Below are 13,466 nucleotides of genomic sequence, written 5' to 3'. Positions count from 1 at the left end.
CTGTACATATGACTAGTAAAAAGCTGGGAATTCCTAAAAGTAATTTTAGTGTGGAGGGGGCTTTTTAAAGGACTGGCACAATCTGGAAGCCATAAAGGTAAACACTGATAAATTACAGTACATGAAAATTTAAACTTATTTAAATTTATGACAAAAAGATCAGTAGCAGCCCCTTTCCCTTTAGTAAAACATCCATTGTAATTGTAAAATCAAGGTCTAGTTGAGAAAAGAATATTCTGCCAAACAAATAGGACAAAGTTCCATTCAAGAAATTAGTTTAAATATGGTGTAGGTGTGTGTGTATGTAAGTAGCCATTCAAAAAAGTGAAAAATCTATTGGTATGGCTATGGAAAGGGTCTGTGACATAATTGAATTAATAATTCAAGAAAGAGGTGTGAGACCAGTAAAGTATGTTCCCGTGTACATATCCTATATATCTATATACATGAACACTCTTCATAAGTGCATAGGACTTTTTTTAGTGGGTTACAGGACTTTTTTCCAAACTCTTCATAGAATAGTGGTTATCTCTTCAGGATAGGACAGTCATGGATTATGATACTTTATATTATGTAACCAGAAATTTTGGAATTTTTAAAAAAATAAAATGGGTAGATTATATAATGAATTTTTTAAACATTAAAGATTTTATGTTGCAAATGACTTAAAATAAATTTGTATATTTAAAAAGGAAGAACTCAGTTATCTCAGATTTATATAGCCAAATCAAAAATTTCTAATGGCGAGGGGCGCCTGGGTGGCTCAGTGGGTTAAAGCCTCTGCTTTTGGCTCAGGTCATGATCCCAGGGTCCTGGGATCGAGCCCTGCATCAGGCTCTCTGCTCCGTGAGAAGCCTGCTTCCTTCTCTCTCTGTCTGCCTCTCTGCTTACCTGTGATTTCTCTCTGTCAAATAAATAAATAAAATCTTTAAAAAAAAAATTTTCTAATGGCGAATGCTGATAAAATGTTAAATATACCTAGCTTTGAAATCATCCTATAAAATGTTAAAAACTTTAGAGGGTTGTAGACTCACCTTATAAATTTGAAGAGATATGTGCTAAATACAGAGATTTACAGTATTAGGTCATCAGAACTGTTAAGAACTTAAGAACTTAGAGAAAATTTTTGGCCCTTTTTAACTGGATGAAAAGATGAGCTTTATGAGTAGACATTTTGCATGACACTATTGGAATTTCTTATAGTAATGTATTTTTATGTAATAGTTTTAGCTTTAAAAAATTACAAGTCATTTCTAAACTTAAATATCATATATAAGTACTTAAAAAATTTTTTAGTTATATGACATTGTGGTGAGGCCATGGACTAAAAACTCCTGAGCTGCATTTTGTAATAGGTATGAAATCTCTTAAATTTATAATAGATTTACATGTGCAGATTTAAAATTTATACCTGGAGACTTAAATATCACACAACTCATGATTAGGTGTTGTTGAACATGTAATTGTTTCTGGATTTCACATTATACTATGAAGTTGTGCTATAAATCATGACTATGAGTTATTCTGGTATGTTGCTAACATTCATTTATATTCCTTCATGTTATTTTAATTTGAATGCACGATTTCCTAATCACTTAATTTAGCAAATACTAAGTTTGACTTTTACCTTACATAGTTCTGAAAGCTTTGTAGGAAGTACTTTAGTTTCAGTAGAAACATTCAGGGTTTTTTTTTCTTCAAGGAGATACTTAGGTTTCGTAAGAGTGATACATGTTGAGCATCATATATTTAAAGATAATGTGATACCTTATTGATGTAATTTTAAAATAATGTGGTACTTTACGCATGCAGAAGTATTCTTAGATCTGTTAAAGGTTTCTAGTTTGTAGTTACTACATATGTCATTCATAAATTAACAAGAATTAAAATACAATAAAGTACATTTAGCCTGTGGATCCTAATTTAGACTTCAGTTCAGAACCTACAGCCAGAATCTTGAAATGTCTTGAGATTGTTGCCTTTAATAGCCATTATCATTGTATTGTAAACATGTAGACATAGTAATAGTCACATACTGGCCATTTGTAGAATAGCTCTGCTCTATCATGAGAAAGTGTACTCATTTTCTTTTTAAACTTATTTCCAAACACAAAGCTGATTTTAGAAGTAAATAACCATAAAAAGTAAGTTATAAATTATAATAATAAATAGTAAATAGAGAAATAACCACAAAGTAAATGGATAGGTATCTTCGCTTTTGTTTTACTAATTTAAATATTAGATACTATAACATTTCATTGTTTAGAAATTATTAATATTCTGCATTCTAATGTTCTTAATTATTTTAGGCTGCAGTTCATGGAGCTCGTTTCAAAGGGCAGGATCTAAAACTGGCATGGAATAAACCAATAACTAATATTTCAGCTGTTGAAACAGAAGAAGTTGAACCTGATGAAGAGGAAGTATGTTTTTTTTTTTTTTAATTTGTGTTGGATCTTAAATGTTCACATTTTTATATGAAATATTTTATGGCTGTGATTTTAACATAAAACCTTTATTCCTGAGCCATATTCCAGGCAGGGGATGTCAGATAAATGCAGACCAACTCTAAATTTTCTGGATTAATGAGAACTATGGATTACTAATCCAAAAAAAGAAAGAAAGAAAATCATATATATACTCAGTTTTCATTTACTCTTAGAAAACAATAATTATTCTTTAGATTTTTATCCACAGGATATCTTGTAATATTTTAAGTTTTAGAGTATATCTCCTACTTATTTGCTTTATTAACATTTCAGGTTTCCTTTAATTTATACCTTTTTAGTTCATTAGCGTGAATGCCTTCTATATGGTAGATACTGTGATAGGCACAAAAATGAATAAGACACGGTCCCTATCATCAAGGAGCTTTAATCGGGAAAGGGGGGTGGTGACAGACACATAAGAAACTAATTATAATGAAAGGCAGAGTGATACGCTCAATAAGAGATCTGAACAATACGCTGTGGGAACCCTGGGGAAGGAGTGGTTATTTCTGACCAAAAGAGTCTTGAAGAAGGTGGTGACAGTGGAGCTGAACCCTAAGTGATAAAAAAAGCTTTCCATAACCAAGAGCTGGGACTGGGAATAGAGTTGAGAGAGGCATTGTAGGTGTGAAAGGGGACTAGGTGTTGAACAGTCCATTTTTCTTGGGAACAACAATTAGTATGCTGGCTGAAAGGTGTGAACATAAAGAACAATGCAGTGGGAGGGCCCTTTGCAATCATAAACATAAGCACAGCTCTGTTTGTTTGATCTTGAAATAAGCTGTAGGAAAAAGTTGAGGTTAATAAAGGTAAGGTGGGGAAATAATGATTCCATGTTTTGCCTTTGTTAGATTTTCTTAATGGCACTTCATTTTGTTTGAAGAGCATTCGAGGCTGTTATACATATCCATAGTCAAATGCAAGAATAAAATGTGTATTTTGAAACTCATATACATGATTTGTCATTTTATATTTTAGATTATACCTTTGTCCTTCCATGAGTTTGAATTGAATGGGGAGAAAAGCAGGAGAGCTCCTGGTATTAGGTATTTTGAAAAGTTTGAAAAGCAGTCTGAGAAGCTTTTATGAAGGGAATGGGGAAAAGCAAGGAATGCTATAAAAGAAATGTTTGTTTCATATAGCAGAAAAAAATATAAATCTATAAATCTTGATAGATGTTTCTACAAGTTATTGGTTGATTTAGTGTCCAGGGTTAGACAGGGTAAGTCAGAGAACACTTATTGATGTTTTCTTTTTTTAAAAACTAAAGGTATTGAGCACTGTTTTGTAGGTGTAGAAGATGGCATAATTTGATCAAGTTGAGGCAGGAGAAATGGCATGTAAAAAGGCTTACTTGGATATTATTTTAGTATCTGTTCAATATAAACCATAGACTAGATATTGTAGAGAAACCATTGAGTGGATAAAGGTTGCTTTTCTTTGTTCTTGAATATTGTAGCTATAGAAATACCGTTTGTATTCGCCTCTTTTGAGAGAAATCAGTATTTAAAAGTGTCACCTTTTTTCTTTTCTTTTTTTTTGGGTAAATTCCTAAATGCATTTTAACCTAAAGTTTCAGGAAGAGTCTTTGGTGGATGACTCATTACTTCAAGATGATGATGAAGAAGAAGAGGACAATGAATCTCGTTCTTGGAGAAGATGATTTGACTGATCATTGATCTGCATATGCTAGAACTCTACCTGTGTTTCATTAGTATTATCTAATGTACTTTTACATATTTGTAAAAACAATTTTTTTGGTAAAATGTGATGAAGATGGATTTCACAAATAGAAGAGAAGCAAACTACCTTCTGATCCTGTATTTTGAAAGATTGATGTTTGCATTTTATTTCAGTAAACAATTGCTAAAGACATCACACTAGAAACATATGCAATGTTTTTATTACATACTTCTACTGAACATTACGGAATTCTTTGGGTTCTTTGTAATTTAATGAATAGGTCTAAAACCTTACGACCAATACTTGTTATAACTTAGAGGATTTTGTTTTACTCCAAATAAGGAATGAATTTGCATTTAAAATCTTAATGAATGTTTTCAAAAATGAATAGATAACATAGTACTCTAACTAAAGTCTCCAAGTTATGTATTCATAATATTACATAGTAGTATGCTTAGGCTTTACTATGTATTAGCCTTTTGTTGGACTTGTGTATGTATTTTACCATATGGGTTTTAATGATAACGGTGTATGACTGCTTTGCATATGAGTCCTTATGCATTCAGATGTTAAAAATAAAGTGGAATGGTCTCTTGAAAAGAAAAGAAAAGAAAAAAAAAAGCAATGACAAAAAAACCCCACAAAGACCAAGACAATGTTCCTTGATTTAAAAAAAAAAAAAAGAAAAAAAAAAAGAAAAGAAAAAAAATTAAAATAAATAGACCATTCCAGATGGTGATCTACCCTTCCCCCCAATTATCACAAAAGGAGCTATAATCACTAATTTATTAATAATGGTTACTGGTACCTTTACAATAATGTACAATCCAATGTAAAAAATTTATACCACTTCAGTTTGGTTTGATCCTATAAATTTTCAACAGATGTCTTAAAATTTAAAAGCAGGCTGATTAGTTTGGAACCAGACTTCAAGTAGAGCTAACATTTGGTGAATAAGAAAACATCACATTACATTTTGGATGTATGAAAGAAAACTTGACCATTTGAAGATGTATGAATAAAGAAATGTACTATAGATACTACTTTAGGAAAACACTGTTTGGTAAGTGTTCCAGTCTGATATTTTAAGTGTGCATTTCCTATTCTTGTATAAAAATCTTTGACATTTGCAACAGTATTGTGATTTTTAAGTGGATTTCTCTGGCAAATGAACATGATCGTTGAAAGTTGATACAGCAGTTTCAGGAAATAAATGCATTCTTTGTAGAATGAGGGGGTGGGAGATTACATATTTACCTTTCAAAATTTATCATTTCATTTGCAAGTGTTTCTTCCCCTCCTGAGATTATAGTGATTATATTCAGTGTCACATTAAAAAAAATCACATTCTTCCCATACTGGGGTCCTCACAGTCACAAACCGTAATTCCAACACCATAGTCCGCTGTCAGTGGGATAACTAATGGATGCTGTTCCTCTTTTATGTTTTTCCTCCCACACTTAGGGTTAAAGTTGTATATATGTTCTTGATGGTAATACTATTTCATAGGAATGTTTTGGCTTACATTTGGTACATGTCTTAATATTTAAAATTTCAAAATCGATTTCTTTTGTCAAAATAGTGACTTTACTCAAAAACTTCTTTACTTAGATCTGTGATATATTTTTATGTAGTCTCTTGTATGTTGACTATGTGCTATTCTGATTCATTAGGTAAGTTTGTTTTCTTTTCTTTTTAGTAGTCGTGAAAGGTGCCAAATTGGCAGAGGCTCACGTTTCTTCTCTTTACACCAAACAGGTATTATAAAGAAAGAAAATCTTTCAAAGGCCAGTTAAATCTCCATGCTGATTTTTGGCTTTATAATTTGACTAGTAAATTTTAGCCTGATTTTTAGAAATTATTATAAAATTCCCTTATAATGTAACTGAAATTACCTACTTATTTAAATCCATAAATAGCTTATCAGTTTCCCTAGTCTTAAATTTTCTCGTAACCCAAAATTAAAATGTTTTAAGCCATGTTGCTTTGAATGAATCAGAAAACAAGTGTGTTTCAGTTTCGTTCCAAAGAATGCAGAGTAAATATTACATTCATTAGGTTCAGAGTTACATTTTCATTATCATTAAGATGATTTTAACTATAAATATTAGTACTTAATTGCTACTGGATTTTTGAAATTAATGAATATGCTTATAAATACTGTGCATGTACTTTCAAATGTTCTGATTTTAAACTCAAGGTATCCCTTTGAAGTAGTTGCTAATTCCCATTTTACAGATAAGGAAACTTAGGCTAATAGAGATGGAGTGACTTCCGAAAGTCACAGCTAGTGAATGAAAGGACTAGATTTGAATGCAGGTGTTCTGATTTGGGTGCCATTTTTTTTTTTTTTTAACTCTACATTGCTACTCCTTCCTAAATATTGATTGAGCATGAGATTGTGTTTGCAGTAAATACGGTAGTTCTTGCACAAAATTGGTAGACGACTTGGTCATTAGCCAGTTCATACCTTTACCCTCCCTTCTAATGCAGCACTTTGTTCATATCTCTGTTATAGTACTTATGTTGTAATATAATTTATCTGGTTTATATGTCTGTCTTCCCCACTAAATTACAAGCTCCTCTAGGAAGGGGACCATGTCTTATTCATCTTTTTATCTCTAGTGATTATCACAAAGCCTGGCTTATAATGGGCACTCAGATGTTTGTTGGGTGAATTAATGAATGAATGCATATTTAGATCTCCAATAATGGAGTGACAATTACCTCCCTTGTTAATTCTTATCAATTTTTCAAATCTCTCCTGAAGGTCTTCTCAGTTATTGAGACCATTTTGCTAAACAGTTGAACAGTTACGTATTGCAACAGTGGGGTTAAAAATACTGATGGAGGAATATACATATAGTCTTAATGGAATTTCCACAACAGTTAAGACTTTAATAATTTGGAGTATTAAATGTTGTAGTCCGTTTCAGGAGTAAGCTAGCCTTTGGTTTCTTTCTGTGTGTGAGAATAGAAATGCCAAGAGCCACCAATCTAGTCCATCCCACTAACTTTTTTATATCCAAAGATGACCTAGCATGGAGGTACCAGATAAGAGTTAAGCGATTTAACTTTTGGTCCCAGCTCTGCAACTGACTCTTTGGCCTTAGACAAATCTCTCAACTTATCCAGGGGTGTTTCCTTGTCTGTAAAATGAAAGGGCTTGGACTAGATGATCTTAAGGTCCCTTTCACACTGTAATTTCCTTGGTAGTATATTTAATATAAAACACTTTAATGTATCTGTGCCAGTTCCCCCTACCTGTTGATGGTATTGTTGTTTCTGTCATCAATGGAAACAACTTAGATTTGGTTATGATAGTCTGAATAAATGTGTCTCAGTACAGTTTTGTATATAGTGTTCCCAAATGCTTGCTTTTGCTGGCACAAAATTAATTTAACTTTAAAGTATAGCTCAGCTTCCCTATTCACTAAACTTGGTAGACTTCTGCTTACAACTTTCCTTTTGCTTCTAAACTCAAAAGTCTAAAACTCTTTCTGTTAATGATATGCTACCTAAAACTTGAAACATATATTTAATTCTACAATAATCCCAACAAGTTCTTTGCTTTAGTACAGATCTGGGCTGAGTTTGAAGTGAAAAAAAGATTCAGAACAGTGTAGGTAGCTGCTACTTAACCAAAAAAAAAAAAAGAGAGAGAGAAATTCTGTATTACTGGTTAAAAGATTGATTAGGATTACCTCAAGGGATGGTTGTCATTTTATATATTTCACTCAATATTTTATGTCTTAAGCAGTGTTGTTTAAATGTTATTGAATAATTGTGAGATTTTAAAAAATTAATTTTAGTATTTAATTGATGCCCAACTATTTAATGAAATCATGTTGCAGGAATGGAAGAGTATTCCATAGCTCTTGTTTTATTGTAATACAGTCAAGTGTATCAACCAATAGTTTACCATAAAAACAAAACTTCAGTGGTTTAGGCTGATTACCTGCAGAAAAGTATGGCTGAGCTTAATTGTAGGAAATTTCCTGTGACTAGAACTGTTTTATGGGGACTGTATTTCCAATCTTCAACTTGGGACACTAATCATTGGCTCTAAGGGTTACATAAGAAAGCAAAACATTTGCTTGTTTGGTATGTTGAAATATCAATGGTTATTTTAGAGTGTTATACAAACTTTACCGATCTATATTATCTTTTTTTCTTCCCCTTACACATAAAGTGAACCAATTGTAGAAAATTAGTTTTAGTCATCCTAGAATTTGTAGAAATATTTACAAGCTTTTTTTCTTACCTTACACAAAAATCTTTTAATCTTTTAAAACAAAAATATCCTGCGTGGAATTCTAGTTAATTAGTTCACTTTTTGGTCTTTTCTCTCAGGGCTTTTATTCTTCTAAAGCCCTATAAATAAAAACAGAAATTTAGGATTAAGTCATCAATGAATGATGTTTGTAAGGCAGAGAGAAAATTTCATTTTCCCAGATCTCAGGAACTACCCTTTTCTTGTTAACTTCTTGAACTGGCTAGTTGCTCTCAGGTATGTATACAGGCTTTTAGAGGAGAGTAGCATTTTTTGTTGTTGTTGTTATTTTCTCTCTCTCTCTCTCTGATCATTATATACTTATCAGATGACAAGAGATTATCTTCCAAATTAGCTACCTAAAAGTTCTGAGAAAAAAAGAAATCTTGGTGAAATGACTGCCATTCTCACTATTTTCTAATGAAAACATCATACTTGGTTAGTAGAAAAATTCTGAGTTTGGTAAATAACTTTCTTGCAGTTTATCAGTAATATGTATTCATTACATAGTGTATTAAAAGCACTTATTTGTTTTACTTTTTTTGGTATCAATTTATTATTGTTCCTGATTCCTCCCTCCCTCTTACTTGATTTCATCCATCCAGTAACTTCCCATCATCCAGTTAGTCTCCCCTTTGTATATGAAGCACTGTCTCATTCTGATGTGTTCCTTTTTATTTTTGGTTGTTTAATCATTGTGCTCAGTATAGAATTTTATGTCCTGTAGTGTAATTAAAGAATGAAATGGTTATCATACAGAGTTTAAGGAAATTAGATACACCTCACAATTACTTTGAAATCATTGGGAAATTTAAGAAAATTGTTCTTGCTTTTATTTTTATGTAATCTATCTTGGAATTTGTTTGTGATTTCTTAAAGTTACTTTGCCTACCCACACTTATTTAACATTTGAGTATCTTGTCAGTTACTGCACTTCCTGAGCAGAAGTTATAGATCATGGCTGTGTTGTAGAGCTGTGATCTTTGGCTTAATGTTTTAAGGAGGAAGCATGATGCAGAGAGGTTTTGTTAAAATCATTTAACCCAAAGCTGATTTTTTGTGAAATTTGTCTGCAACTTTGATTTTGATTCCTTTCTCCAATAGATTTTTTCTTAATGTTTAGAAAAGTTGGAGATCAATTTATGGTGTGATTCAGTTTTTAGATTTATTTACAATTTTCAAAGTGTTTTTTAATAGTCTTCTCTTTTTCCAGCAGAGAGAGATCATCATTGCCTGAATTTAGCTTTGTGACTACAACAGCAAGACCTGTTCCTGTCTGGAGACGACTGTTATAATATCATCCTATCATTTAATGTTTGCTCTTTATCAATTTGAATAGATGTTTACATGTACTATAATTCGCATTTTGTCTTTTCACAGTTCTCTAATTGCTACACCTGAGTCCAGAAGTATGTCTGAGTGTGTGCTTTGTCTGACCTTGCTCTTAAACGTCTTCTCCCCTTACTTTATAGCCATTTAGTTTTTAAACACTAAGAAGGAAAAAGACCTCTTGGCTTCCTAATACGAGATAAGTTCAGTCTCAGCCAAGTTGAAAATTGTGTCTAGGAAATCTATAAAGCCATGATATTGTGTTCATTAGCATGAACAATTTAGAATGAAGAAAATGATTAAACAGTTAAGCATCAGTCTGTTTTTAATTTTTCTGGGTTTTAGGATACATTTCTGGGGTTAGGATAGTCACTTAAATAATTTTGAACAGATGCTAAAATACTTTTTTATACACTGTAATAACTTGCCTATTTCTTCTAAATATACTTAACTGAAATTGTTGCCAAGGCCACTTATCCAAATAATTTTTTTAAAAAGTTTCTTAGCTCTTCAAAGCCAACAAGGAGAACAATTTTCTTTTCAAGTCATACAGGATGATCTGTGGATTATAAATATTGAGAAATATCTATTAAATGTCTAATTTACACAGTTTTTCCATATTTTCCTCACTTGCAATCAAGACATCAAAGACAATCTTAAAAGCAAGGGGAAATTGTGTTGTATGTCTAACGTTGTTTAAAAGGTGTATGTTCATAATATTTATTTATAAGCAATATGGGTTAGAATTATTTATAAAGAGTGTGATTAAATCTGATCCTAAATATTCACCCCAAATACCTTTTTTATAATGAGCATCATATGAAGCTTTCAGAAAATTAATTTGAGTATTCCTTCATAGATTCTCATGAGGCATTTGAGAAGTTGGAAAGTTACACTTTATTAGAAAAGCCCAATTATACTTGATTCTATTCATCCTTGTTTTTTTAGTTTCTTTAAGCCATGCTCATATTTTCACTTTTTTTGTGTGCAGTTGACTGTTCTGCAAACACTTTTTTCTTGAGTGTGCAGTGCATTTGTCTTCATGAAAAATAAAAAGAATGAACACATCAATCATAATGTAAATTATTTTGATCCACATTAGTTGATAATTGCTTTGGTAATATTAGGTTTGTGTTTAAAGGCAAAGTACATATATTTCGGAAGGTCTTCTAATATAATTATGACCTAGTAGCATACAGGACATTTTTAAAATTAGACTTTTGTTTTAGTTCATATTCGCAAACTAGCATATAGCCACAAGGAGTTCAAAGATACTTTCCCTCATTAGTTCAGTATTTTTTCTTTTCAAGGAAAGAAGATTCTCTTCCCTGATGGTAGTGACTTACTTGCTAGGTTAGAAACCCAAAGAACATAGACTGAAGAGAGACCATACTTGTTAACAGTTTTGATTGGTTCTTGGATGCGGACTACATACCAGCACCCTCAAATTACTTTGTCATCTTTCTTTTTCTTTCCCTTGCTTTTAAATTAAAAAACAAAATAAAGCAAAGCAAAATTAAACATGCCATTGGGAATCAGAAGTCGAGATGATTTGACTCTCAGCAAGATCATTGTACTTTTTGAAAATTTCTATGAGAGCCAATAGGTCAGTTACATATTTAAATTCCTATGTGTTTATTAATTAAAGATAAGGATTTTCATTATTTTGTTTTCCTGAATAGAATTCTCATGGAGCTATGTGTAGATAACTGTACAGAATCACTTTTGTGTAATTGAATGAAGTGGTTTACCTCTGCATGATTGCATTATGGAAGCCTTTTATATATCTTTATATTTTTCAATATACTTAGATTTTACACTATTAGCAGCTCTAGTCATGCTATATTTGTTTTTTTTAAATAGAGTTTATAAATATTTATGCTCAAAATACAGATCAACTGAATATTTTTGGTCTTGTTTACAAGATAAATAATACTTTAAAGTGATGCAGCCCCTCAAGTGTCTTAGGAAAAAGTTATTGGTGCTAAAAAACCTTTCAATATCATTTTTGAACCTGTTATCTAGACTTCGCTAGGCTTTAATGTATGATCACTTGTGACTTACTCTAATCTAGCAGCATAAAGTGGTCTGCGGTAAGTCAGGTAAAGAGCCCAGCCTGTTAGAATTTAAAAATATGATACAGAATTACAGTACACTTATTTGTGCCCAGCTTCCAAAAAAGAAAGTAGTTTCTTCAGTTTTTCATTAGCTCTTTTGATAAGAGGAATTTGAATTTGGCTAGAATTTAAAAAAAAAAAAAAGATACATTCAGCATGGCTCAGTTATTCCAAATTTCAAGTGGAAAACTTCTAGTCCTAAAGATATGCTGTAATCCTACTCTGCTTCAAATTCCCATCTGTTTTTAACTGAACAGGAGGCGGCAGGGTAATTCTTACATAATAATAGAACATTTGATGAGTTGTAAAGGGATGTATTATTTACGTTCTACAAGTGTTGCGTTGATGTGTAGATTGTTTTCTACATCTAGAAGACTTCATTCCAGCACCTTAGTGAATGTTCTTAAGATACAGTTTTTAAGTATCAACAAAGCATTCATAGATGTTTACTTTTGATTCTCAGAATCCTGAATCTGTTTTGGATGTGATATTACTTCAGAACATGTTATCTGGCACAAGATTTCCTTTAATAAATGGTTTAGTTCTACTCAATTTCTGTGGATTGTTGAACCTAAAAACACCAAAGGAGTCTTTTCTTGTCTGGAGACTGGATTGTTCCAGTTTTTAATACCTGTGCCCATAAGTATCCCATTTCACGAATGTGTGTTGGCATGGGGAAAAAGTTCCCTGCTCTTTGAGTGGAGCGAAAGTAATTGGTTAAGCTGTAGCAGCTTTTTTTTGGTTTATTTTTCAAAGTGATAATAAAACTTGAAAAAGGTAAAACTTGAACTAGAAAACTACTCTTGTATGCTTAGAATATTTATAGTATTACATGTTTATGTGGGGTTGTCAACATTTTTATTATTTATAGTTGAATTATGTTGTTTTGTTTGTTAAATATCCATAATGTTTATTATTTTTATATTTTGAAAAATTTTTAAATAAAATAGTCTTACTAAAAACAGTTGTTAACTTTTTAAAATTGTCCTGCATCTTGCATTAGTTATATTAATATGGAATAGAAAGAAGAATTTGCAACCCTCAGGTATTTCACAGTTGAGAATTTTGAAAATATTTATATATGTGTGTGTGTACATATATACACACACACACTCACACACACATATATATACACATATACGTACAAGTGGCTCCACTTTGCCTCTTCTCCTCTACCCTCCATTCCCACTTTAAATTGTTCTAAGTCACCTTTGGTACCAATTTGTTACTGGCCTAGTGACTCCTTTTCTAACACACATACAGATCCTCCATACCCTTCTTAATACCTGCCTCTCTACTGCTAGAATTTGTCTCTTCATTCTATTCGGGGGCCAGAAAGTTTTCCCTTATCATGAGTAATAAACATAACTACTGTGTGTCAAAGAAAGACTGACATATATTCTGAAATGAAATTCTGTAAAGTGCTTATGCTGTCAACCTCCAAAGCCATTGAAAGTTTCTAGAACTTCCCTCTAATTTTCAGTTTTCATCTCAGTGTTTTCCTGATTTGATCTGCTTTCTCAGCATTCAGCATGCTCATTTCATATTCAGTTTCACTGATTGATAAATACTGCA

At 31.8% G+C, this 13,466-nt stretch overlaps 1 protein-coding gene across 16 annotated transcripts in view; it reads left to right on the top strand.

Moving 5' to 3' along the window:
- Positions 1–12,438, top strand: part of RBM26 (RNA binding motif protein 26) — an 87,169-nt gene extending 74,731 nt beyond the window's left edge. For 11 of the 16 annotated variants that reach the window (XM_059377991.1, XM_059377990.1, XM_059377985.1 and 8 more), the window contains 4 exons: positions 2,310–2,423; positions 4,063–5,235; positions 5,872–5,930; positions 9,659–12,438. In XM_059377991.1, the coding sequence (XP_059233974.1) occupies positions 2,310–2,423; positions 4,063–4,152 (204 nt within the window). In that variant the 3' untranslated portion in view covers positions 4,153–5,235; positions 5,872–5,930; positions 9,659–12,438. Of the gene's footprint in view, positions 1–2,309; positions 2,424–4,062; positions 5,365–5,871; positions 5,931–9,658 lie in introns of those variants that run through there. The other 5 variants (XM_059377977.1, XM_059377976.1, XM_059377979.1 and 2 more) reach the window with 5 other exon arrangements.
- Positions 12,439–13,466: the final 1,028 nt, after the last annotated feature.

The sequence above is a fragment of the Mustela nigripes genome, chromosome 15, assembly GCF_022355385.1.
Source record: "Mustela nigripes isolate SB6536 chromosome 15, MUSNIG.SB6536, whole genome shotgun sequence".
Taxonomy (NCBI): domain Eukaryota; kingdom Metazoa; phylum Chordata; class Mammalia; order Carnivora; family Mustelidae; genus Mustela; species Mustela nigripes.
The sequence above is the reverse complement of the archived record's forward strand: the minus strand, read 5'-3'. Positions and strand labels throughout refer to the sequence as shown.